The 25,336-nt window shown below is 44.4% G+C and overlaps 2 protein-coding genes across 2 annotated transcripts in view; one reads left to right on the top strand and one right to left on the bottom strand.

The window, feature by feature from the left end:
* Positions 1 to 18,370, top strand: part of STKLD1 (serine/threonine kinase like domain containing 1) — a 376,807-nt gene extending 358,437 nt beyond the window's left edge. Inside the window, exon 20 of the mRNA XM_086924725.1 lies at positions 17,495 to 18,370. Within this exon, the coding sequence (XP_086780851.1) occupies positions 17,495 to 17,499 (5 nt within the window). The 3' untranslated portion in view covers positions 17,500 to 18,370. The remainder of the gene's footprint in view (positions 1 to 17,494) is intronic.
* The window catches only part of REXO4 (RNA exonuclease 4), a 98,423-nt gene that overhangs the window by 44,014 nt on the left and 29,073 nt on the right, over positions 1 to 25,336 (bottom strand). Inside the window, exon 4 of the mRNA XM_086924726.1 lies at positions 187 to 342. Coding sequence (XP_086780852.1) covers positions 187 to 342 — 156 coding nt within the window. The remainder of the gene's footprint in view (positions 1 to 186; positions 343 to 25,336) is intronic.

Raw genomic sequence — 25,336 nt, 5'->3', positions numbered from 1 at the left:
ATAGTGAACATAGTGAGGGTCACATAGAGATAGCCAGCGAGCAAGGGCAGGAGGACATCTAACAGGGGTATAAAGAAACTGGCAAAGGGTCACAGTGTGGCACTGCAACAGGTAGGGACTCAAAGTAGTTGGCTGGATCAAGAGGCACCATCACAATTTCTACACTAGGGTAGCTCCACAACTTACCCTTCAAAGGCTTTGTCTTTCACCAGCACCTGCTCCACCTCTTCAGGTGGCTTTTCTTTCGGTAAACCCAATTTCTGCCGGGCTATTTGAGCTGCCTCAGGACCCAAAGCAGCCTCAATGTCTTCAGGGTCCACATCATCAAACCAGAGGTCCTCCCTGGAATGCAGAGAAAAGGTACAGAATGTATGAATATTGTGAAACTCTCATGTAAGCAGAACGTCTAACGCAGAGCTCTTCGGTAATTATGCAAACAGGATTCATTTTTACTCTTTTATACAAACATAATGCAGCCTTTTTCTTTAACACTGGACGTTCAACCTCCCTGCCCCCCAAGGGCCAATTGACTAATTTCTGTTGATCACCACAGGTAGCAGGGGCTGTGTTCAATGCCTGCACATGCCAACTCAGAAGGTCTGCCAGACTGTAGAATGCACTCAATAAATCCATATGTTAGGAAACCTTCAGCCTATGAAAAATAAAGTAATGCTGTGTCTGAAAACACTACATTAAAGCAGCAACGTCATGTTTTAGGGCAGTAGTGGATTCATGACTTCTTTGGGATGCACAGTACCAAATATTATGCGTACCCTTACATTTTCCAAATCCTTCTGTGTACTACAGTCAACCTTGCTCTTCACTTGCTACACTGCATCTGGATAAATGACTCTAATTTCCTCTGTAAGGAAATTTGAACTTGGAAGGCAGTTGAAGATGTACTTTATTGAAAGTCTCTGAAAGTGTAGATCTGATCAGCAGTAAGAGCATTTCTTCAACGAACGGACTGAACATTTTACATTGAGAAATATTTTACATAATGTGATGGCTTTTAAACTTGCTAGATCGGTTTGGCGGGATAGCTGGTATCAATATCAACTGGTCAAAGTAAATTTTATTTCCGCTCACCGATGTCACGCAAACCTTTGGTCCTAATTTCCCCTTGACATGGGCCACCGATTCTGTCGGATACATGGAATATGGCTCAATTGTAAAATGGAGATGCTGTGGCTTAATAACTATAGCAGGCTGATGTCGTGGCACGAGGATCGGTTGATCGTATGGTCGAGACTGCATCTGTCTCGAACTGGCAGATTGACAATTGCTAAAATGGTCATACTCCCTAAATTCCTTTATCTTTTTATTAATCTGCCCTTCCCTCCTCCAAATTGCTTTCGCAGACAGCTCCAGACCCATCTTATTTAGTTGGCCTTGGCTGGCAAACACCCCTGTGTGTTGTGGGAAATTCTTACTCTCCCCTTTGAACAGAGCGGCCTTGGAAGCTCCTGATATGGATCTCTATTTCCTCAATGCTCAAGCACACTTTGCACATGTCTGCAAGCACCAGATCCAATTTCAGCCACATACTGTCCCTGAAGTGGACCATGCAGCCCGTGCCCACTACAGACTGTGCTATAAGGCGCTCCCCGGAGGGTGCGCAGACAAATTGACACTGTGGCACTGGGTGTGGGATGAGTTGTGGAAGAGAGCAAGTTTGGACCATCTGTTCGCCCCATTCATGCTGATTCTGGGACACCCGCGGCTCCTTGCGACATCGGAAGTTGGAATGCGTGAGCGACTGCACCGTCTGCAGCTCACTTAGTTTGGATCGGTATACTTGGATAACAAGTTTGTTACTCATCAACAGCTATTTCAGATCCCCTCTCTGCCTCTCCTGGACGCTTTGACCTGTTATCAACTCCGAGCATCCATGCGTGACCTCCATGAAATTTTTTCAGTGCCCCCCCCTGTGTTTACCGTGCTCGACGAGATGCTCACTAATCCCTCGCCATGCAAACCGATCATGTGCATTTACACTGGTATGCAGCAGTCTGCGCCGATTCGGACTGCCTCTGGCCGACAGATCTGGTTGCACGATATTTAAGTAACGATCAGTCAAGAACAGTGGTCTTTCTGCTGCATACAATCTAAGGTCCTGTCTCCAAACTACAGGCTGTCTCTCATCCACTTCAAGTTCCTACACAGAACCTATCACACACTGGTGCAATTACAATGAATAGGTCTAGTAGAGGACACACAATGCCTGCGATGTGCTGCACCGCGCGCACACTTCATGCATTTGGTGTGGGAATGCCCTGAAGTATTCACGGATATTACTAGCATTACTGGCCAAGCTCCAGACTGTACAATCCTTGTCGCCTTACTGTGCTATGTCAGGGAGATCCCCCCAGAAGCCTGTAGATTGACTGCAATGTTGTTGTTGCTGGCAAAGCACAGGGTGGCCATGCACTGGGGCAGTCAAAGAGCTCCTACGAGGGGCTACTGGTTACATGATGCAACAATTGGGCAGGTGTTGCTAGATGCATATTGGGTATTGATGCCCCCCCGCTCCCGCTCCATAGACATCTGGAGTACCTTGACAAATTTTTTTAGGGCGCTTGACGAGCCACTGGAGCAACAGCCAGATCCGGATGTCCCCCCCAATCCCCAGTCTGTACCTATACTCACATAATATTCTCCTATTGCTGTTATGCCTGCGAGCTGGACTGTGCCCAACTGGTGCCTTATTTGCCTGAATGATAACGGGTGCTGATTTCAGACCCTATATATAGTAAGCTGTGGACCTAAATGAGTGGTGGTATTATTGATTACTACTGACTTGCCTCCTCTCTCTCTTAGCTCCCCCTTCCCTTATCCTCCCTTCCTTCCCCTTCTTATACCCCCAACACCTATTGCATATTCTGACTCATAATGCATATTGAACTGCCTAATTATGTACTGCACCTGCTCCAGATGCAATCTGAGCTGCTATCACTGTATGAAAATGTTAATAAAATTAAAGATATTTTTTTTAATTGCTAGGTGGCTGAGCTTTTTCAGCAGCTAGTCTAAAGCTTAGCTTGCTTTATACAAGCATTCATCAATTCTTGGTCACCGAGGACTGCTCCACTTCTAACCAAAGGGAGCACATTCTACTCCAGGACAATAACTCACCATCCAAGAAGGGGGTAAGAGATGGTTAGAAATAGCCAGTAAATAAAATTAGACAGACTAGTTTGGGTGTTCCTCGAGTAATTAAAAGATAAGATGACCTAGGAAGAGTCCAGTTCCAAACATACAAATGGTCAGTAGAGTCTTGTGGTCAAAGTCCTAGTCAGAGTGGTCCTCATGTTGTGAAATTCTCCCCGCAATAGTGGCTGTTCTCCCTGCGTAAAGCAGCAGCAAGACCTGAGGATTGTTGGATCAGAGGAACCTGCAAAAATAAATGACAGTGGTAGCTACCAAGCCTGAAATAAATGGCTAGGTCGCATAAAAAAAAGACAGCCTTGTTCAACTTAAGTTAGGTAGAAGTGGGTCCTTGACTTACTAGCGGTAAAATATACAAGAATGCTGAAAAGCAGAAGCTATTTGAAAAGTGGCTGCTACAGTCTTACATACAAGTGGTTTGGTAAATTCAGACAATCTAATAAGGAATGTCATATGGAAGAAAAGAATAATCAAGGCTAACAGTTGAACTATCTGTGTCCTCAAAAGAGATCCCCATCCAAAATAAGGGGCCTAATACAACGAGATTGTCTGTTTCACTTCCGACCAGCTGATTACAATACAGCTGGTTGGAATTTAAACCAGCCAGTCATTTCGGCTGGCTTCCGACGGGCTGAAGGAGCCCAGTCGGAACCAGCGTGTAATCCATATGGGCGGTGTTTTATGCCGTCCGGATTATGATGCACAGTTTCAGGCAGGCTTTCGGACATGGAAAGACCGCCAGAAAGCGCGTTTGGGGGCCCCTAGCAGGGCCCCCTTTTCCTTGCGTCCTGCGGTTTGGGGTCAAGGGGGCACTTATGGTGCCCCCCGTTAATCCCTGCACCTTGCGACAGGCACCTTGAGGTGCCTTCCACGGGGTGCAGGAATTAGCACAATCTCCCATTTCTCTACGGGAGCTTGTGTTACGGCCGGTTTACGGCAGTGACACATGTTTCCATAGGAAAATGTGGGAATGCAACCGCACCGTATGCGGTCGCATTGTAGTTAGGAGCTCTGGACTGCTGACCGGAGGTCGTCGGTCCCGTTTCCGCCATGGTGTCGGTCGTAGGAAGCTTCGACCAACATCGTAATAAGCCTCTTAGTGTTCACAGTCATGTTACCTGTAAAGATGTAAAGAAAGGAAAACTGTATGTTCCTGTGTTTATTTGTAGCTTCCAAAACTGTTGAATTACCACTTGCTTTTAATGAAAAGTGATTGTAGGAAGCTGGCTCTGTATATGGCATACCACTAAGTTGTTACACCATGCACAGAGTCCAGAGATTCCCCAGAAGGGCTTAATGTAAACCCAAATGCTGTATTTTTGGTAGTGTGACCGAGCAGCCTTAGGGCTAACACAGAGTAGTGTAAGATGTTTGTTCAACACACAATGACTAATAAATGTCACACGACTCAAAAATGAGATCCAAACCAATTTTAGAAAAATACAGTTCTATCTAGATTTATTTTAAGACCAAGATGTTTGTAAAAAGTTAAGTATGTTTTTCTGGAAAAATACTTAATACTTTAAAAAGTGGACACTGCAATTTTCAAGCTTCGCAGTGTTAACCTATGGGAGGAAAACAAGGATGCAGTTTTTGCAAGTAATTACTTGCCTTACAGATTCAGTCTTCGGGGGTCTTTGGTCAACACCAGGCAGGGTTCAAATCAGTTCCAAGAGTGCACCACCAGTGGCACAGGGGCGGTCCGGTGCAGAGGTCAAGTTCGAGGTCAGGCGCCTGATGTTAACCAATGGAGACTGGGGGAACTCGAAGTCGTACTTCTCACATATCAGCAAAGCAGTCTCATGGGTCAAACCCCTGGAGTAAAGTTAAGTACGGGGGGTGGTGAAAAGGCAGCATCAAACTTACACTCTTAGTGGCTTAGGGGCGGCAGAGTGCAGAATGCAAAAACAGCTTTGGTCGCCCAATGTTAACCAATGGGGAGATAAGCCTTAAAGAAAGGCTGCAGACTCAGGCCTGGAGGCAGAGCGAAGAAAACCCACAGCTGCCCAGGTAAGTGGAGATGCTAGGGGACGTAGGAACACCGATGGTTGAGGTCCCCAAGTCCCAGGGACTTTGGGTGCAGGGGTGTCCTTAAGCGTTAGAAAACTCTTACCGGGCAGGTCACTGTCATGGGGAGTCTTCAATTTGAGGCAGCAGGCATTGAGGAGAAGTCTAGCAGGGGTCAGCCAACTGTGGACTCTGGCTCAGAAGCGCTGGGGAACCTTTGCAGGCCACGTGGTCGTTGGGTGCAGAGGTGGATCCAGAGGAGAGTTTGCGGTTCCTCTGGCAGAATTCTTTTTTTTTTGCAGATGGTTTCTTCTGGACAGGTCTGATGTCCACAGGAGATTAGGAGACTTTCTTGAAGGAAGGTAGTCCTTCCAGGATTCTGGAGGTCACTGAACTGTGGGAAGAATTGCTCTTCTTCAGCAGGATCTTTGAAGACTGCAGACAGGCTGGGGCCAAGTTAGTTGGAGTCTTCTGTCTGATTTCAGGGTCTGGAGCAGCCACATAAATACTAGATTTAGGGGTGTTACAGGGAATTGACAGGGAGGGACCATTTGGTCCACACACTATTATGTCACCCTCCTGTGGAAGGAGGCTTAGCCCTAGCCCTGATTGGATAAATCCCACCAACTTCAAGATGGTGGGCACTGAAAAGCACCTGTGGGGTGGGGGGGGGGGGGGTGGGGGGAGAGTGGGCAAAGGGGGGCACACCTCCTATTCTTTTCAAGTTTTCCTGTCGGTTCTCCTGTCAAAAGTGGGGCATTGAACCAAAGGCGGCCATATGCTGCTAGAAGGAAAGGCCTGAGTTACATTACAAAGGCGGAAGGCCTTTGAAGCATTACTCTCGAGCATAATGCCTATCCTAGGACACCTCTGCCCAGGAAGGGCTTTGTTTCTGGCCTCAGAGAGCAGGAGCTCTCGACCAAGGGGTCCAGAAACATGGCTGATGGTTGCAGGCTGCCAAAAGCTAGTCAGGGACAACACCAGGGTTGGTAGGTTTTCAGGGGGCACCTCTGAAGTGCCTACTGGGTACATGTTTTAATAAATCCCACAATGGCATTACTGAGACCCCTATAGTCCACACAAAACGTAATTTCTTCCTTTCCACCTCTGGAGTGTCGTTTGGAGACTAAGACAACTGGGCTGGCCCAGGGGCTCTCTGAGGGTTCAATGACACCCAATTCCAGCATCTTGCTTACTTCAGCTTGGATGCTCTCTCTGGCATGATCAGACTGCCTGTAAATTCTGTTTTGACAGGTAGGCTGTCTCTAATGTCCACATCATGGGTGCACCAGCTAGTCTAACCAGGAGTCGGGGAGAAGAGCTCAGCATGCTGATTCAGGACGTGTCTGCAATCAGCCTGGTGTTGGTCGGTGAGGATTTCTGACAAGCCCACTCCAACAGACCCATCTTTGGGATTGGTGGAGAGGAGATCAGCGAGAGGTTCACACTCAGCTTCCTGTCCCTCATTTGGACCATGAGCATGGTCATATCAGTTCTGTCAGAGTAGGCCTTCAGGCGGTTGACATGTATGACCTTTTGGGATATTTGCAACTGCCAACGTCCACCAAATAGGTGACCTCCCCTTTTCTTTCATGTACAGGGTAGGACCCACTCCACTTATCCTGGAGGGCCCTAGGTGCCGCAGGCTGCAATACCCATACGTTTTGCCTTAGTTTGAACTCAACTATGGCAACCTTTTGGTCATACTACTGTTTCTGAAGCTCTTGGCTGGCCTGAAGGTTTTGGTTTGCTTTCTCCATCTACTCATACATCCTGGAGCAAAAGCCAAGCACGTAATCCAATAGGTCTTGTTTTGGCTCTCTGAGAGGCTTTTCCCATCCTTTTGTCACAAGCCCCAGAGGACACTTAACAAGATGCCCAAACAGAAGATCAAAGGGTGAGAAACCCACTTCCTTCTGTGCCAATTCCCTGTAGACAAAAAGCAGGAATGGAAGTAAGACATCCCATCTCCTGAGTTTATCAGGAAGTCCACAAATCATACCTTTTAATGTCTGGTTAAATCCTTCAACCAGGCTATTGGTTTGAGGGTGGTAGGGGGGTAGTGAACTTGTAAGTCACTCCACACTCCTCCCAAATGTGTTTTAAGTAAGCAGACATGAGGTTTGTAACTCTGTCTGATACCACCTCCTTATGGAAGCCAACCCTGGTAAAACAAAATACAGAGGGCAGTGGTTAACTTAAGGAGAATAGCTTTTAGATACCTGGTGGCATGATCCACTACTACCAGAATATATCTGTTCCCTGAGGCTGTTTGAGGGTCTAGGGGGCCAACAATGTTGACCCCTACCCTTTTAAAGAGTACCTAAACCATTGTAAGTGGAATTAAGGGGGCCTTTAGGTGGCATCCTTCCTTACCACTGGCTTGGCAGGAGACACATTACTGACAAAAGTCATTAACCTTTTGGGACATCCCTGGCCAGTAGAGGTGACCGACTAATCTACTTCATGTTTTATCCTGACCAGGCAGGGATGTGGAATTCCTATAGCCCGACGCCCAGGACATATTGTTTGGAGTCAAGGGCAACAAGTTTTCTTGTGTATTTTGTCTTTAGAACCAGTAGGTCCAAACCCCTGCAGCACAAACCCTTAGGCTACCAGTTTGCATTATGGATCGGGGAAGAGCACTGTCTGCAGTTAAGACAATATTTTTGCCCATATGTTAATGCTGTTCAAACTTCTATTTATGGTTCTTTAATTGAAAGCCTTCATTAGTAGGGTGAGCGATCTAAGTAAATGTTGTAAGCTCCGACGGCACTACTAACAGTAGTTCCAGTATAAAAATGTGTACATATGTTTTAACAGTTTAGCAATATGAGGCTATGTATAATGCTCCCAGAATGCTCTCTAATTTGATGCAAATATTTGCAGAAGCTTGAAAGCATGACTGATGATTCTTTGCTTTTAAAAGAAAATGTTCATTAAAAAATGAAAGCAGGAAAAAAACATTTCTCTGCAGCATCATTTGGTAACGTGTAGATGCATGCTAGTACTTCCCGAAAATAGTCATAATAGAAAATCAGTGTAACTAGTTTCAATAAGATTATGGGAACAAAAATAAACAAGCATTGGCAAAGCCAGTAGATCGGAAATTGGTGGTCAGCTTTCTAGTTTTGTCAATGTGTAACTTGTTTTGGCATGGTTTTTGTAAAGCCTTATTGGTATGTGGGCTGCCGGGCCCTCACCATTGTACCAAACATTGGCAAAAGCAAAAATAGTTTTTTGGTCTCAAAAGCACACACTGCCACAGTATTTACTGGCACTGAACAAAATTACTTTTTTTGCCGATATGCTCCTTGTGAAAGAGCAGATTGCTGTCACTCACAGTGAAGCCAGCCGATACAGAGAGAGAGACAGAATTTTAATAAACACAAAAGGTCACGGTCAACGCCAGACCAAATTAGTGGCCTAATTATAAAAGAAAGTCTCAAATGTCCACCCACAGTATATGTCCTTGCATTAAGTGCAGCTATACAGCTTTCGTGAATTCCCAAGAAATTACAGAAGTAGGACAAGAAATAGTACTCCTAGAAAATAAAATATCAGAGAACTGCATGTTAGCATACGCATTTATGCATATGTAGATTTGCTCATGCGAAAATCTGAGTGTTTGCAAATTCACTTTCCCTCTAACCATTTTTTTACCAATTATGGAAGCAGGTTTACGTCTGCCATTGTCAGGAGTTTCCAACATTTCTCAGTATGGGAAAATATTAGAGAAAGGTTGTTGAATACCCTTAAAACATGCAAGTTAGTAGGTTTGCAAGGACTTAAAATGGCATTCTAACCCTGGAACTATTATTTACCACTACCTTCAGCCCCAGTATGTAGATCTGCGGAAACGTGGCAACATAAGGGGATTGCAAGTATTCAAACACTACTATAGTATGAGCCCTGGCATAATCAGAGAGGCTATTTCAGAGCTCTTATATAATGAGAGAGCTACCATAATTTGTCGCTGCCCTACATGGCACCGAAGAGGCAAGTGGATATTGTTACAGGACAAGTAGATTTATGAACCAACCTGTCCCATGGAAAAGTAGATATTTTATTAAATTCAACATCCCTGCCAAGGTACCCAGCTAGAGGTATATCTTGGGCCAAAGCGAAGAGAAATTCTCTAAATGTAGGAGGCACTACAACTCTCCTGGTTGCATCAGGTTTTAGGTCTCTGTCCTCCGTGTATAGGAGCCCAACCTCCCAATAGACCCTGTGGTTTCCACGGATATCATCCTTTTCCTGTGCAGCAGCTGACTGCCCCAGGCTTTCAAGAGTGGGACTGTTCAATGACGCAAATACAGAGGGAGATGAGACGCCTAAAAGTGCAGGATACATTTATGTATACAGTATACATAAGTGAATTTGCCTGTTTAATATATGTGTAAAGTTTGTGCTATAGCCAGAAGCCCTCATTGTGGACCTTCGAGTGGTTTGAAGGTGCAGACCAATGCTCGACAACCCAACAAATGTATCACTGATTTACTGACTGTGTCGACATGCATGCATAATCACGAAACTTATGTATTTATCTTGAGCTTGTTTAATAAAAATATATATTTTTTTAAAGCAAGACCGTTTTCTTGTTCATGACCCAGAGCCTTCCTAGAGGGTCTCCCTGGGCCCAAGAGCTCTGCCATTTAAGGCCCAAGCTAATCAGGATCAGTTTCCTCTAAGGCAAACAGGTTCTCTTCCTGAGAAGAGGGGTCCTGAGGTGGAATCGGTTTAAAAGCTGGTCCCCCCAGTCTTCTTGCCTTTTTCTTGGAGGGCTGGTCCACTCTTTCAGGGTCCAGCACCTCTTTTGCTCTCTGGGCTCTGCTCTGTGCTCTGGTTTTTACGCAACCCCATTCTGGGAGTCCTCATCTCAACTTCAGCCTAAGGGGGAGACTCCAGATCATTTCCAAGCAGACAGTCTACAGAGATGGTTTGGGACACGACCACCTCCTTTTGCCCAACTACTCCTCCCCTAGTCAAAAGATACCACAGCCATATGATGGATTTTTGTGACATTGTCAGCACTGGTGACTGGATAGGTCCTTACAATCGGGTACTGATTTGTGAGAACCAGGTGCTGGGTCACATTGGTGACTCTAGCTCCAGTATCTCTCAGGGCCTCTACTCTGGTACCATTAATCAAGGGGTGCTGCAGGTATTTTTGCATATTAGTGGGCCAGTCTACCACTCCCTCAAAGACTACAGTTGCCTTAGTGGGGTCAATGAAATGGCCAGGCCATACCTGGGATCCCATCTGGACATGAGCAACTGCATGTACTGCAGGTTGGGTAGAGCCATTTTTCTTATTTTTACAGTTAGGGTCTCCAGTGCTGTGTTCCAATGACCTACAGTTATGACACCAAGCCTTCTTGGGATAGCAGTTTTTACCCTGGTACCCACTCTTTGGCTGTGAAGAGTCTTTTGGTCCACCCTCCTGAGCAGATATTTGGGGGCCTGGAGAAGACTCTTCGTTTTTAGGGTACCATCTTTCCTTTGGAGAGATTGTTAGCCTCTTCCTTTTGGTCTCCCCCACCACTGGTAGTTTTGGTCACTCTTTTTGACCTAGTGATCTGACTTCTTTTCCAACGAAAGTGGACCTAGGACTACCTGGAATTTATGTAGTTTCTCTTGGTGACAATTACTTAAAATATGCTCCTTCATTATCAAATTGTAAAGCCTTTCAAAGACATGTACACTGTTACCATCTAACCAACCTCTTAGTGATTTCACGGAGTAGTCTACAAGGTCTACCAAGGTCGGGCTCTGGGTTTTTTCGAGCCTCCCTGAATCTGGTCTCACTACTAAATCCAAAGCCCTCAGTCAGGGTACCCTTCATGTAGTCATTGGATGTAGTCACTTTCTAATTGAGTGTCAGGAGTCTATCCCTTCACTTCCCTGAGATCACTTCCCACAGGATAGCACTCCACAGATCCCTGTGGACCTGTCTGCCAAGACAGGCTCTCTCTCAAATGCAATGAACCGCTTATTGAGATCATCACCATCAACTAATTTTGGGACAATCCCTTTGGGGATTTTAGAGTCAAAAGATTCAACTTGCTCCCTATTTATTATTGTGCTGTCACCAGAGAGGTGTCCAAGGCCCATCTCAGCTCTTTCTTTTTCTATACATCATGTACAGGAGGGTGATTTGGGCATAACCACTTTTTTTCTAGTCTTTCTTTCTATTTTCTGAGTTTAGCTTCTAAAGTTATCATCTTGGCCAGTTTCTGAAGATCTGCATGTCGAGTATGTCCCTCATCTGGGACACTGCTGGGGTCACTCTCAGTAGTGTCACTACCTGAGGGTGTAGTGTTTGAGTCAGACTCCTCTTCCTCCACCTTCTGGGATTCATCATCCTCTTCCCCAGTGGGGGAAGTTTTACTTGCCAGGGCCTTGTAATTTTCCGCCAGCAACTGCTGCTGATGAGCACAGGTCTTTGAGTTGCTGAACTCTCATATGTGAATAGGGGCCCAGGTTGTGCTCCCGGGAGGCCCCTGCTTTCTCAGACATGGTTTTTAAAGTAGTTGGTGTCTTAGAGACTTTGAAAAATGCTACGGCCTAACTTACTTTACAGACTTTTATTTCTGAACAGAGGGACTTAACGAAGCCCCTAACACTAGATTAAATACATTTGGGAGAAAATAAATGAAAATTTTTAAAATATTTTTACTAAAGACAATTTTGGATTTCCTCTTCTGAAATCACTTATTATTCAAGTGGTACAACAAATGTCGAGTCTTGTACCTCACTGCTGCATCACCAATGTAGGTAGCTGGCTCTGTAAACGTATACCACTAATTGATTATACTGTGCACAGAGTCCAGAGATTCCCCCAAAGGTATACAGGGCTAATGTAAACCCAAAGTGCTCTATTTGTGGTGGGGTGGGCGAGCAGCAACAGAAGGTCAAACACACAGGAGTGCAAGACATTTGTAATGCAGTGACTAATAAATGACAAGTCTCAACAAGCATTTACAATGCAATGGTCTCGGCAATATTAAAGGTAGAGCTATTGGCATTGCTCATAACATTTTTTTTTTAAATCATAAATAAATGGCATTGTCATTTACAATGCCAATAGCTTAATAGCTCGCAAATGCATGACCTGTTAAACCCCAGTTTATGTTTTCAGGAAGCTGGCAGCTTTGAGCTGCTCTGCAGGTCCCGTTATGATATTTCTTTTGATCATAGTCTAGTACGCGGTCTACTGCACTGGGTTGTCCAGTCTGAAATGCTCTGTCTAGTTTTGTCCCTGAGGAGGCATGTTTGCAGAGTGTAAACACCCAGATAAACTTGGCATGTGTAACATACAGATCTGCCACCCTCCCGTGCGCCAGTTACAGAAGACATGACCCCACCTTTTGAATTAAACACAGGTTAAGTGTATTTTTGCAGTTTCCGAACATGGAAGCCAATGTTCAATCTTCATGCATAGACAAAAAAAAATCAAGTTTACCATCCAACACGAGAACCTCTCAGAAAAGCAAGATTCATTCAATTTACTTGCACTCCATTCTTTCTGGGTCCCCAATACCACGCACATCTATTCTGTGGGGTCATCCTGGGAAGCAGCCGACTGGACACAGGACTTCGAGGCACCAATCGCCAATACCAATATATATATATATATATATATATATATATATATATATATATATATATATATATATGTGTGTGTCTGCACATATAGGCGGGAGGGTGGTGGTCTGTCTCAGACTCTGTCAGTGTATTGAACCCTTCACGAGTTGACCGTTATGAACAGGTTAAGATTTCAAATTATATGGCACAGAACAGTCATAGACGGGACAATAAACCCCTACCAGCACGTCCCGCCACCAATCTCCACTAAGTCGTGTTTCACACCCAACGCTTCCAAAGGTAGGTGTGAAGTGAAGAACCCAGAAGCCTCCCTTAAGGTCAGGCCCAGAGACGTCTTATGTCTGTGTCAGTCCTTTGAGGTCAGACACTGGCGCCACATGACCTGCAGGAACTTGGCCGGCCTTTAGCAGGTGCAAGTTGTGCCCACGCCCAGGGCGCCAACCTCCAGCTGGGTGCAGGAGCTGCCTGCAGAAGTCTCGCGCCTACCTGGGACACATAGATAATTAAATAGGAGACATGAGGTTTGGCCCGGGACATAATCGGAGCAAAGGGCAGCTGTGTGTAGGGAACCATGGGGCACCCGCTCGGCTGGTGGAGCTCGTTGGGCCTTTCATAAAAGCTGCTGCACTATGCTCACAGCAGCTGGAGGGTAGTGTTGATGGTTTGTGCGTGCTATATTCGTGTGTGTGGCTTACATAGCACCAGACAGACCCGGTCGAGGATAAGGGTGCTTTGAATAGGAAGGCATCATTCAAATTCTGTTTTTCCTCTGTCCGGTCCTCCGAATACCTATTCACCCATCCCCTGATCCTTCTCCCATGCTTTTTTCTCTCCTTCGTACGTTTTTTCTCCTCTTCCTATCTGTAGTCTCTTCCTGTTTCTGGGTTTCTTTCAGCCCCCGCATCTTGTGAACTTTCTCATTACCTAACAGCCGCTGGGGCTTTCTCCTTTTTGCTTTTATTCTCTCTCTCTCCCTAGTCACTTGACTTTTCCCATTGTTCTGCCCTTCTCTGCACCTCCCCTCTTCACCCTGCCTTGTTACATCCGCGCCTCACGCCTTTCTGTCAAGAAAGCAGAGATAAGGAGAACATTGAGAGAAAGAGGGGGCGGTGAGAGGGACGGTGTGAAAGGCATATCTCCTGCTGTCACGAAAGGGTAGACGAGTCTTATTGAAAAAGTGGTTTCTGCAGGTGTTCTGTTTCAAGGCACTGTATGCTGCTGCGGTGCTGCCTGCTTGTGCCCTGAATCGTCACACATGCTGACAGGGCCCTGCGTATTTTTTGCATTGGAATCTGAAGACCGAGCTGCAGCTCTGAGGACTTGCAGAATGCGCCACATCCGCGTGAGATTACAAAGGATGTCGGTAATCCCTCTGCCTGGAAGGGACATTATATCACCGACTAATGTCCTGATAACGCCGAGTGCGGCGTCTCTCCTGCACGTGTTAACTAAAGCGCAGCGTGCACAGCCGGCATGACCCCGCTTCAGCTCTCAGTAAAACCGCGCTGTACTTTAAATGCTCCCCTTCAACCGCGAAGCATGTTAACCAAAAGCCCTGGGATGCAGAACATAGCTCAAGAGGCGAAGGCGCCTGCTGTAGGGAGTAACATAGCTCAGGGAGTTAAGCCCCGTGTGTGGCGATCTGATCACAAACTGTAGGACTCGGGTACTTTACTTATTGGACATACTTATTTTTCAATCCTATTGGATGAAAAGAGTACAATTGGGTTATGTAAGCAGCGGCTACAACCTTAATGTTAAAGGACAGTATATTTTCTTCTAAGGCGCACACATTTCTACCATAAATACACCTGACTGCAACACATAATTTCTTTAAATAACACCGCAATAATATTGTCGCCAGTGGCACCGCAGACAACTGTTGTAAATCATCACAGAGCCTTGACAGGGGCCAGTGAGTGGTTCTCACTTTCAAGGTATGCGTATCCCACCCACTATAAGTTCAAAAGCCCCATAGTGGGACGGCCTTCTGGGTAAATTGATGCCGCTGAACCAAGAACGACTTTATCTAATCTAACCGCGCATACTTTCCCCTTCAACACACTCTGTGATCTTGGCCAAGTGACTTGCTCTTCGGTTCTCGCATCTGACAAAACCTGAGAGAGCATGCAAACCATCTGAACAAATGAACATTTGACTTTTTCTGGGAAATAAATGAAGTGGCGAGCTTACTTTTTGCTACCAGGCTCCTGAGGACGTCTGCGTTCTGTCCGAGTGGCGTGTGCTTTTTAGCCCTCTTGCCTCCTGGCTGCAACCATTTACTGATGCCTTGTCCGGTAAAGGCGAATTATCTGAAATCGCTCTTGGAATAAGTGAAAATGTGAACTCAGTTGCAGAACACAACAATGTAATTGAGTTCAGCAGATGGGCCATGGATTTGTGAAACTTGAACATAAGGTCAGTTTGCGATTGGGTCCTCGACCCTGACCTGGGAATGACCCTTTGCTTGCAAAAGTCACATTTCTGTCTCAAAAAGCGCTTTCTATCCCTCAATTGCATTTTATCAGGGACCGAAAAAAACTCCTATCTTAAAGTGGGCCATTTTTTTTGTTTGCTTTTGGATTTGAGGGCGGGGGCTGGGGAGCGGCAGAGCACGATGGAGGAGAGCTGCAGCAGAGGGAGGGAGGGAGGGGGAGGCGAGAGCGCGACGGTCGGAGGATGCAGGTACCGGAGTGGCCCTGTCTGGACCATTTTGAGCCGAACTTTCCTGGGCACTGTGTTTGAGAGTTGTGCGCACCTGGCAGGAGGAGTCCAGGGCACACATTGCATGGGACACCTGCTCCTATACCGCATCGCTGGACAGCGCGCCTCCGGCGTACCTCTAGTTGGGCACAGCGCCTGACAGATGAGTGGACTGCGGGTTCCCTGACCTGCTGAAAGTCTTCTGGCTTGGACCCAAACTTAGCCTCTCCGTGAAGAAGTGGACCAAATGCGGTCCGATGTGATCTTTAGCACGACGGAGGAGAGCTGCAGCAGAGGGAGGGGGAGGGGGAGGCGAGAGCGCGACGGAGGAGGGCAGAGGGAAGGGAGGAGGCAAGCGGAGCCGAGCAGCTCCTAGGGAGGAGTGAAGAAGTGGACCAAATGCGGTCCGATGTGATCTTTAGCACGACGGAGGAGAGCTGCAGCAGAGGGAGGGGGAGGGAGGCGAGAGCGTGACGGAGGAGGGCAGAGGGAAGGGAGGAGGCGAGCGGAGCCGAGCAGCTCCTAGGGAGGAGTGAAGAAGTGGACCAAATGCGGTCCGATGTGATTTTTAGCACGACGGAGGAGAGCGGCAGAGGGAAGGGAGGAGGCGAGCAAAGCCGAGCAGCTCCTAAGGAGGCGAGCAGCTCCGAAAACACCACCACGTTTCTCCGAGGCAAGGAGAAAATGCCTTGGAGAAACGCACGGCCATTTTCGGATTTGGGGGCGTGTTTTGCTGTGCTGAGTGACGGATGACGTCACTGTCTAAAGAACAGCAAAAATTACGCCCCCAAATCCGAAAAGGACGGGGCTACATCGGAGTGATGGATCTCTCCTCCAATGGCTGGCCTCCGTTTAGGAAGCCAGCCAATTGAGGAGAGGTCGAGTACAGAGGCGGGTTCAAGCTCCGTACTCAAAATCATTAATTCTCTGACCGGAAGCTGGCAAGCCAGCATTTCCGGTCCGAGACCTAAAAAGGTGATCCACACCAATTGTAGAAAAATAAGCTTCTTTCAATATTTATTTTAAGACCAAGATGTTCGCAAAAAGGTAATACGTTTTTCAGGAAAAATACTTTATAGGTGTTTTTAGTCCTTGTATTCTCTATGGCTTCACTGGCAATAACATTATTAATGAATAGACCAATAGTGTAGGGGTATAGCTGGTCTTGCAGCTATACCCACATCTGAGATATAGTGCACCATGGCTTAGAGCTTGTAAGGCCTGCTAGAGGGGTGACTTACCTATACCTTACGCAGTGCTGGTTGGCATGGCACACAGGGAGTGTGCCATGTCAACCTTGTCGTTTTTCACTGCATAAAGGCATGCAAGCTGCAGTGGCATGGCCTTGGTGAGACGTCTCTAGGGGGTCCTCTTCAGTTCCCATGCCCTAGGTACCAAGGGTACCATTTACTAAGAACGTACAGGGGACTGAAGTTGCCAATCGTGGTACAGCTTTAGGGAAGAAGCACTGGCAAGGGGAACCTGGTTGGCATGGACCCTGTGCGCTACAATCGAAACCACATCATTTTCCAGGCAAAGGTGGGGGGTTAACCATGCCAAAAGAGGCGCTTTCTCACAGTGATCATCTTTAAAGGTATAAGAAGAACCAACATGCCCTGTGCCTCAGGGTCAAAACCAACTCATGGTAACATTGGGAGGCTGCAAAGTGCAGCCTTCCAAATGTTATGAAGTCTGATAGTGGATCTCAACAAGCATATAAAAACATCTTATAGTCCTATTCTGTTTATTTTACCAGTTCTAGATGTGTTTATAATATGCACATTCATCATGGCATAAAATTGGATTTTTGCAGCAATCGTGCAAAAAAAATCTGTTTTTCCACTAAAGACTAGGAGGTTTTTAAAATATATTTTACACCAATCTCTCTTAGCAGAGGTGAAGAGGGATGAAACATTTAGGAGGCTGTTTATATTGAAAGATTTGTATCCGTGTTAACGTAGGTCAACCTTGTTTGATACTTATCTTGAATATTTTTCTTGCCTTACAGATTGAACCTATGAAATGTGAAGTTACAAGAAGACACTCCAGAGCAATTACCTTGATATGATGCTGCAAACTTTTTGGGTTTCACCAATATTTTTCTTTCACAAAACGGACTCATTTGTCTGTGAGAAGAAAATCTCTGCTTAAAAGAAGAGGAAGGGGGGGTTAGGGGATATGGTCGATTGGCGAAGATGCAGACTGTGGATTGAAAAGGCTACAATTCTAATTCCAGTTTACATTTCGTGTCCAAACTGTGTAATCCTGGGTAAACGGTTTCATACTATGAAACACTGCAAGCACTTTAAGGCACGCCATGTGCAAGATGGCTCAGTGAGTTAAATCCTCTCTTCTATCTGCTATTATTCACCAGTGACAAATTTGAATACCAACATGGCCACCTCAGCCTCTCATCATTCTGATATTGATAAATTGAGTATAATTAAATTGGATGATAGTAACAGCTATCACTTACTATGCTTAGAAATTGCAGAAGTGCAGCTGGACAAGCAGAGTTTGACGTATTTAACCCGACAACAGGAAGCACAAGAGGGGACAAGGGAGCATTGGATGCCCCTTTTTTGATGAAGCTAGGGGACGCACTGTTTCAAGGAGGGGAACACAAAGATGAACATTGTTCCATTGTTGGGGGCACAACCATGAAAAACCAAATTGTTATAGGGCCAAGACATACAATGGATAGGACAGACTAAGTACGTGTTTGCAGTCCCGCATGGAAGGAAAAGAGAGGATATCACCCAAAAAAAAACAAGGACATTCACACCTTCTATAATTCATGCCTTTAATAAAATCATGTTTTTCTTACCAAACAAGAAGGGGAAATACTACATTATTTAGTAACTCCACGCAAACACAGACACCATTATTGTGTTTGGTCCTGAAGAAAGCTCGGCCAAATTGGCCTTAATGAGCAGAAACATGTCGACCATTTGACCCAATGAATAGGACGATTTGACTCAAATTTAAAGTCAAGACTGTCCTTTCATAAACTTTTAATCTGGCGCTCATGTTGATCTTTATTAAAGTTTGGTTTTGATCAACATCCACACCTTTTAATTTTAATCACGATCACATTTCTCCACTGTTTTTATCTTTACCCAGCTCCACTGCAATTGCAGGTGTCGTAGCACACCAGGTAGGTCTTTTACCTGCCTGGTGAAAAAATACCCAATGATGAAGCATGTCACCTAATAGACGGGTGAGTGAGGGTAATACAAAAAAATGTTGTTTATTTTTTCACATTTCACTCCACTTTAGGCACTTGTTTGAATTTACAGCCACTCTTTTGTTGTTGTATATATCTAAACTGGGGTAGAGGAGTGTCCTTTGATCCCTATCTCTCTCGTTGTTTATTCGTAACTCACAGGATGACCAGGGCTCTAATGGACATGTTAATGAGAGGCATTTGCCTCAGATCCCCTTCGGCATCAGATCGTTGAGGGGACACCGCTCAGCAGGAGCCGGCCCCGATTACTTGCTTTCCACAACCCTTGACCCCGCCACTAACGCTCAGCGTTTCCTTTTTGTTTCACATGAATCTGCTAGGGGAGATGCCGTCGCCGGTGCTTTGTATTGCTTGGCATGCCCACTTCAAGCACTTCATGGCACCACAGTATGATAAAGGGTTACTATACTGATACAGTAGTTGTGTGAGGTACGCATTTCTTTCTGAACTTCAAGTGTAACCGGTAGACTAGAGGCTCGGACCCTGGCCATCCGATAGAGCCCTGATATACTGATTTATTATATGCCCTAGAAATATTCCTATCTTTAAAGCCCCAACATACTCGTGCACTCAAGTGGATGGTGCAACTTACATAGTGCTCTATTTTTCCACTTAAAAAGGATGACGATTAATACGCGACATGGTGTCCATAGTACTGCAGTGAAAAATGGAGACTCGCAGTTCATGATATGAGATTTCGCCTGCCTGGTATGTAAACACAAAATATGTGGATAATTATTGGCGATATACTTTCTCTGACAAGGCAGCAGTAAATCTCAGGACAGGTTGAGTACAGCGTCAACTCCATTGGGGTCAACCGTGTTCTTGATATTGTCCCTGATATATATTTATGCAGTAAATCTGGGTTTGCAAAGCCTGATGTCTTTGAGCCTGCCTCCCACCCAAAGGCACAGACTGCCCCCTAAAGCTAAATATAAGGGCATAACCAATCAGAGATGCCAATTTAAGCATGGCCTGTAATCAACGTGCGCGTCTGCTGGGATGCGGAGCTGCACGCACATGGATACATTTATATATGCAAAAAAAGAATGACTTGCCATTTCACTTCACAGAGTTCAGAAGTTTACAAAAACAGCAATGGTTGCAGAGTTCATGGTGGTAGAACATAGAACTATGTGAAAAGGCTTTATATCGCACCCGTAATTGTGTCCTATTTACTCTAAAATGAAATTAAGTGTACAGCATGCTGAAGAGTCCTAGGTGATGTGTAGTGCTATACAAATATATAAAAAATACATTAATAAAAATAATTTAAAATGCATTTTTGTGTATGACTTCCTGTACAGTTTTCTCAATAAAAATGATTTACTACTAAAATGCATTAAATTCAGATTAAAGAATTATGTACTCCTCCTGTCTGAATCTGCAAACTATAGACTAAAACCAAAGGACTCCCTCCAGGGCCCTCCCACCAGGTAAACTCATTGACAAGGCAGATCTCAACCGTCATAGAATAAAACAGGTTACAGTAAGATAGGCGGCATGGATTCACACCTAAAAGAAGCACCGAATCAGCATAAATATATATCAGAGACAATATCAAGAACCCGGTTGACACCAATGGAGTTGACACTGTACTCAACCTGTTCTGAGCACATGGCATAGTAGATCACTAACTATTAGCCCAAACACTACATAACACTATGATCCAGGCTGAAGTCTTCAACTGGATAAAAAGTTCTCACAAACCCCGTACAACTCTTCCCTTTCACCAGTTGAGTAGGGACTGCGGAAGAGTGATCAATCGTTCCACTTTTGTCTGTTTCGCAAGCACCCCTTCCTCCCTCTGGATCTTGAGAATGACCTCAACCAATAGAATTATGCCAAGGACTGCCAGACCATTTTAAACTGGAATGTCCCTCGGATGTCAAGACACAGGACTCAACAAATGCCTTACGGCAGTGGTACAATGGATGCTATAGACACAGCTCAAACTTTAAAACTGGACTACTCACCCATGGATATTGGCAAAATTAGAACGCTAGTCCTCCTGGTCCTGATGCTGGGAAAGCAACCAAGAATAACAAAATGTGGCATTGTTGAACTCCAGGTAGAATGCTATGAATGCTGGTACATGTGATGTTGCTTGGGAAGCCAGGGGTTCTTTGAAAGTAGAGATAGAACTGTGTTCAATTGGTGATCTAACTCGGTGAAGATAGATTGAGGTGTTAAGGTTGTACTCAAATAATTCTACATCAGGAAACGTACTTTAGTGTGGTGCGTCCCTACTTCCACACAAGAGAAGGAACAAACCTTCTTGTAATCATTGTGTTGCATGGATTCTGCTCCTACACAGAACTGTGCACAGAGACTTAGGACCTTAGTGAATTAGGGTGTGCTAAAACCACCTTAGTACCCACCATCCCCTACCAGACTAGCATCAGTGTCTCATTAGCTCTTAGTCCTATAGCCAAGAAACCAATGATTAGACAACCCAGAACATGTGACTTAGGTTACTTCAGGGAATGTGGAAAACAAGAACACTCTTTCGTTATACTCTCATACCAGTCCAGAACAGGGAGTAAAAAAGAGACACGAGCAAGTTTGAAATATTTATTTCTAACGCAGTGTGCTCATGCGCAGCACCTTAGCTAATACAAGCAGACATATTATTAGAAACTAGATTCTCAGCATAGTTACTATTCCATAAAATACAATGGGAGAAAGCATGTTATAATGCTACACGGAAAAAGGTTAAATATATACCTATATTTCACCCTCCCTTGCTAGTAGGTTATTTTATAACTAAAGAAGGTCTCTTTGGGATTACATAGGCGGCCCCATACCTCTGGTATTTAGCAGAAGTGGATCACATCAAATTCTGCACAAGCTCTCAGCATACAAATGTTCTCAAAGTGTGTGTGATCATGCCTACACAGTGCATTATTAAACGCGCCAATATCAGAGGTGGCCACAGCTGCATATGTGTTATGTCTAGAACGTGCGCTGATCAGTCCCAACAACAACCAGTGTTAAAATAACCTTAAAGGCCTCGGTACTCACTGTTCAGACTAATCTTACCAAGCAAGGCTACTAATGTAGAAAAACATATTATTCTCGTGTGAAGCAAAACACTCTGCTAAACTGTAAACAATTAATAAAGTTTGTGCAAAAGGCAGCAGAAAGGAAAAATAGTGTTTAAACTTCTAATAAGCTCATGTCAACTTAATACTGTGTGAATGCAAGGCTCAGCCCCACAACGCCCTCCCTTGATCTGAGCACGGATAACAATGGTGCAAATTTGGAACGCAGAGTTCAAGTTCAAGAGTCAGAATCAAGTTCAAATTGCCACTGTGGAAAAACGGGAGCAAACTCCAAATTTAGAAACTATTTCAAATCAAGAATCACGTTAACGGGCACAGTGAAGTCAATAGGCCTTGAAAAAAAATGAAAATGGCAAAAATATTAAAAAATCCGATGTCCAACATGTAACGTTGGCCACGAAAGGGGTAGAAGAGGAAACGCATCTCATTCCAACAGTATATATGCACAGTACGTTGCAACAGCCTCCAACAGGAAGTCATTGTTCTCATCCGCAAACATTTCAGCCATCCGATTCAGTAATGGGAAGGAACATACATGTTCCTCAATAACCAGAGCCTCTAGTACCATCAGAGGACAACTCAGGTTTCAGAAGTCATGCAGGGCTGCCAAAACATTCCAACGTATCAGGACTCCATGCATCGCTGCAAAGGCCATAATCCAGTTGCCAGAACAAAGCAATTCATGAGCAACTAAGGGGCTCATCAGTTGATCATAATCCGCGTTGGGAGACACTGTATTGCAGAGACACAAATCCAGAGCCAAGGGGAAATCGCAGCTCAGGCAATGAAAGACAGGCTGGACGCATGTAAAAAAGGAAAATCGAAACGATAATCCATAATCTGCACTCAATCTAGCAAGAGGCTGCGCTCCATGATTATCAAGCATTCAGTTGCGGAGCAGCAACAGCCGGGGTAGATCGTCTTGTAACACAGGACGTGCATCCATTTTGAAATAAACAAAGCAACAGAAGCACACCTGCTACCAAAGGGAGCATTAAGGGAAATCCACCAAACAGGCTGAAAAAAAAAAAAAATTAAAAAAAATCGAATGAACAAATGCCGGGAAGACACCAAATATAGTTTGAAAAGAAGTCACAAGGCCACTACTAACAACTTTAAAAAAGTGTGCCAGCCCTGTGGTGGAGGAAGCATTAAAGATAGTGTGAATCAATTCCCCGAAATGCAAGGGCAAATCCGTATTTAATAAAGCATGCACCTCTGTGCGGGTGTTTACCACGTGAGAGACAAATGTTTCACATGCAGATGTGAGGGCGACTTCTTTCTGAGACAAAAGAGCTCTTATGCGACTCATCTTGTTGAACTCTGCTTTCAAGGTTGGAATAGACAGCCAGATGGAAACATCCAGCTTTCCATGTGGAGGAGGAAACATTACTGACCAATAAACATTTTTTAGGTTCATTAATGCATCGGATTCTGATTCTGCTTTTGTTATATTATATTTAATCCATTTTTTTCTTTTTCTCCATCTCTGCTATGGCTGACAAGATTGTTCTCTCGAATGTCAGGACTTCTTTAGGAATTTTTTTTAGTAGGTGGACAAAATGAAGATTTGTTTCGGAGCCCTGTTGTTTCTGATGCCTTTATCGGATATTGTGAAAAAAATGTTTTTAACCTGATTTTTCGGCAGAATTCAATAGTCTCCGTCTTCAATTTAACAAAATCTGTGTTCTTTGTGGGAACGAATGTCAATCCTTTTTGAAGGATGCTTTCTTCCTCTGTAGTTAAAAAATGCTGCGAAAGATTGTAAATAGGTGACACCGTTAGTTTTTGTAATTGTGCTGATGGGTAGACATTTCCCATGGCTGTTGATTGTATCTTATCTCCCCCCGTGCCTTGAGTTGGCCTCTTCCTAAAAAAGGACCCTGATGATGTTGGTATGATCCCCTTCTATTGATGTTTCTCGGGGGCTCTGAGTTTTCCCCTTCACTCCCACTTCCTGAGGAGGAGGTATCTGAAAACGTTATAAAATTATTCGATTCCTTGATATTCTTGGAGATGTTTCTGTGACTCTGGTCTTGAGTAAAAATCCGATTGTAAATACGGATATACTTTTTCAAGGTTGAAGTTTCTTTTGTCCTTATCAAATTGATTTGCTTTCTGATTAATGGTATAATCCTAATTCACCGACTTCTTTTTCTACTTGTGAGAATGATTGGTAGAAATGAATGTGTGTGAATATATATAAAGCAATGGTGTTTTTAATGTATGGCTTTTTTGTATCATATTTGTTGAAGATAACAAATTGGTGACATTTAACTAACATATGTATGTTCATTACAAATAAAATAAGTGATTAATTCAGAGTGAAGTGGAAAGCTCACTTTCACATTCAGTTCAAATCAAATGTGTTTAAAGAAAAAAGGAAAGACTCTGTAGAACAGTATTGGCATTTGTTCAGTTGTTTATTAGTTGTTTACAACTGCCAGCACCTTTTCTAAATTAGCTTGATCTATAGCCCTTAAGCAGGAAGCAGCCTCAATTTGGGACAGTTTCCATACTTCGTTGTAAATAGCATATATCCACCTTTTGGATCTGCCGGAAGCAGGGCCCTTGACAAAATCATTTAGATCAACAGCGTCAGTCAATTTAGAGAAACGAAGCTTAACTGAAGCTAAAGTGGAGTGTTTGAGCCAATTCTGACATAACTTGCCCACAGAGTAGGTAGTCACAGAATGACCACTCTCAAAACGGGGATCAACCCTAACCTATGTGTAGCCATGGGCTAAACCCAGAAACGATGTTGGCAGGAATCTGCACTTTTGTGCCACAACAACCAACCATTAGGATCCAAACTGGATATGTTAAAAGTGGAATTCAGCAAAAGGGTCTGCAATTTCCCGATAGAAAAACTGGTATTATTATCCCAACCAGGGTATTCTTCCAATTCTAGATAAGAAGGAGCATTTAATTTTTTAGTAGTAGCCAATCCAAAGCAGGTGGTTTGTGAAATAGTAGAATTCAAAAACAGCATATGGTTTGGGATAAGACATGCACAATGCAAAGCCTCAGTGCCTTGCACGTGCCAACTTTTAGAACCCCAAACAGATTTAAGATCAATAGTATCTTTCCACTGCTCATAGCCCCCAACAGCTAATTGGTCTAGAAAGGAATTGGAATATAACAATTTTGTGTGGGTAAGTACAACTTTGGAAGTGGATTTTTCAGTAATCTTAAAATAAAATGCATTGGGATTTGACTGATTAAAATCAGCAGAATAGGTGAACCTCTTTAAAGAGAACTGGAGCTGCCTTGAACAGGAGTGGGGCAATGTTTCCATTGTGTATAATTAACCATATTACTCCTGGTGCTTGCCTTATCCAGGTAATGATTGCTAAAGTGTTGGTAACAAAACAAATCACCATAATTCGCCGAATTTAAATATAAATCTTCTGCATCAAAAGCATCATAATATTTCAAATCTGAAAACAAAGCCTCTACGGCTTCAACATCCCAATCATCAGAGCAAATATCATGTTTAATACCATCCCCCATCGAAACTCTCAGGACATTCGGGACA

This window comes from Lissotriton vulgaris, chromosome 5 (assembly GCF_964263255.1).
Source record: "Lissotriton vulgaris chromosome 5, aLisVul1.2, whole genome shotgun sequence".
In the NCBI taxonomy this organism is placed as follows: domain Eukaryota; kingdom Metazoa; phylum Chordata; class Amphibia; order Caudata; family Salamandridae; genus Lissotriton; species Lissotriton vulgaris.
The sequence above is the reverse complement of the archived record's forward strand: the minus strand, read 5'-3'. Positions and strand labels throughout refer to the sequence as shown.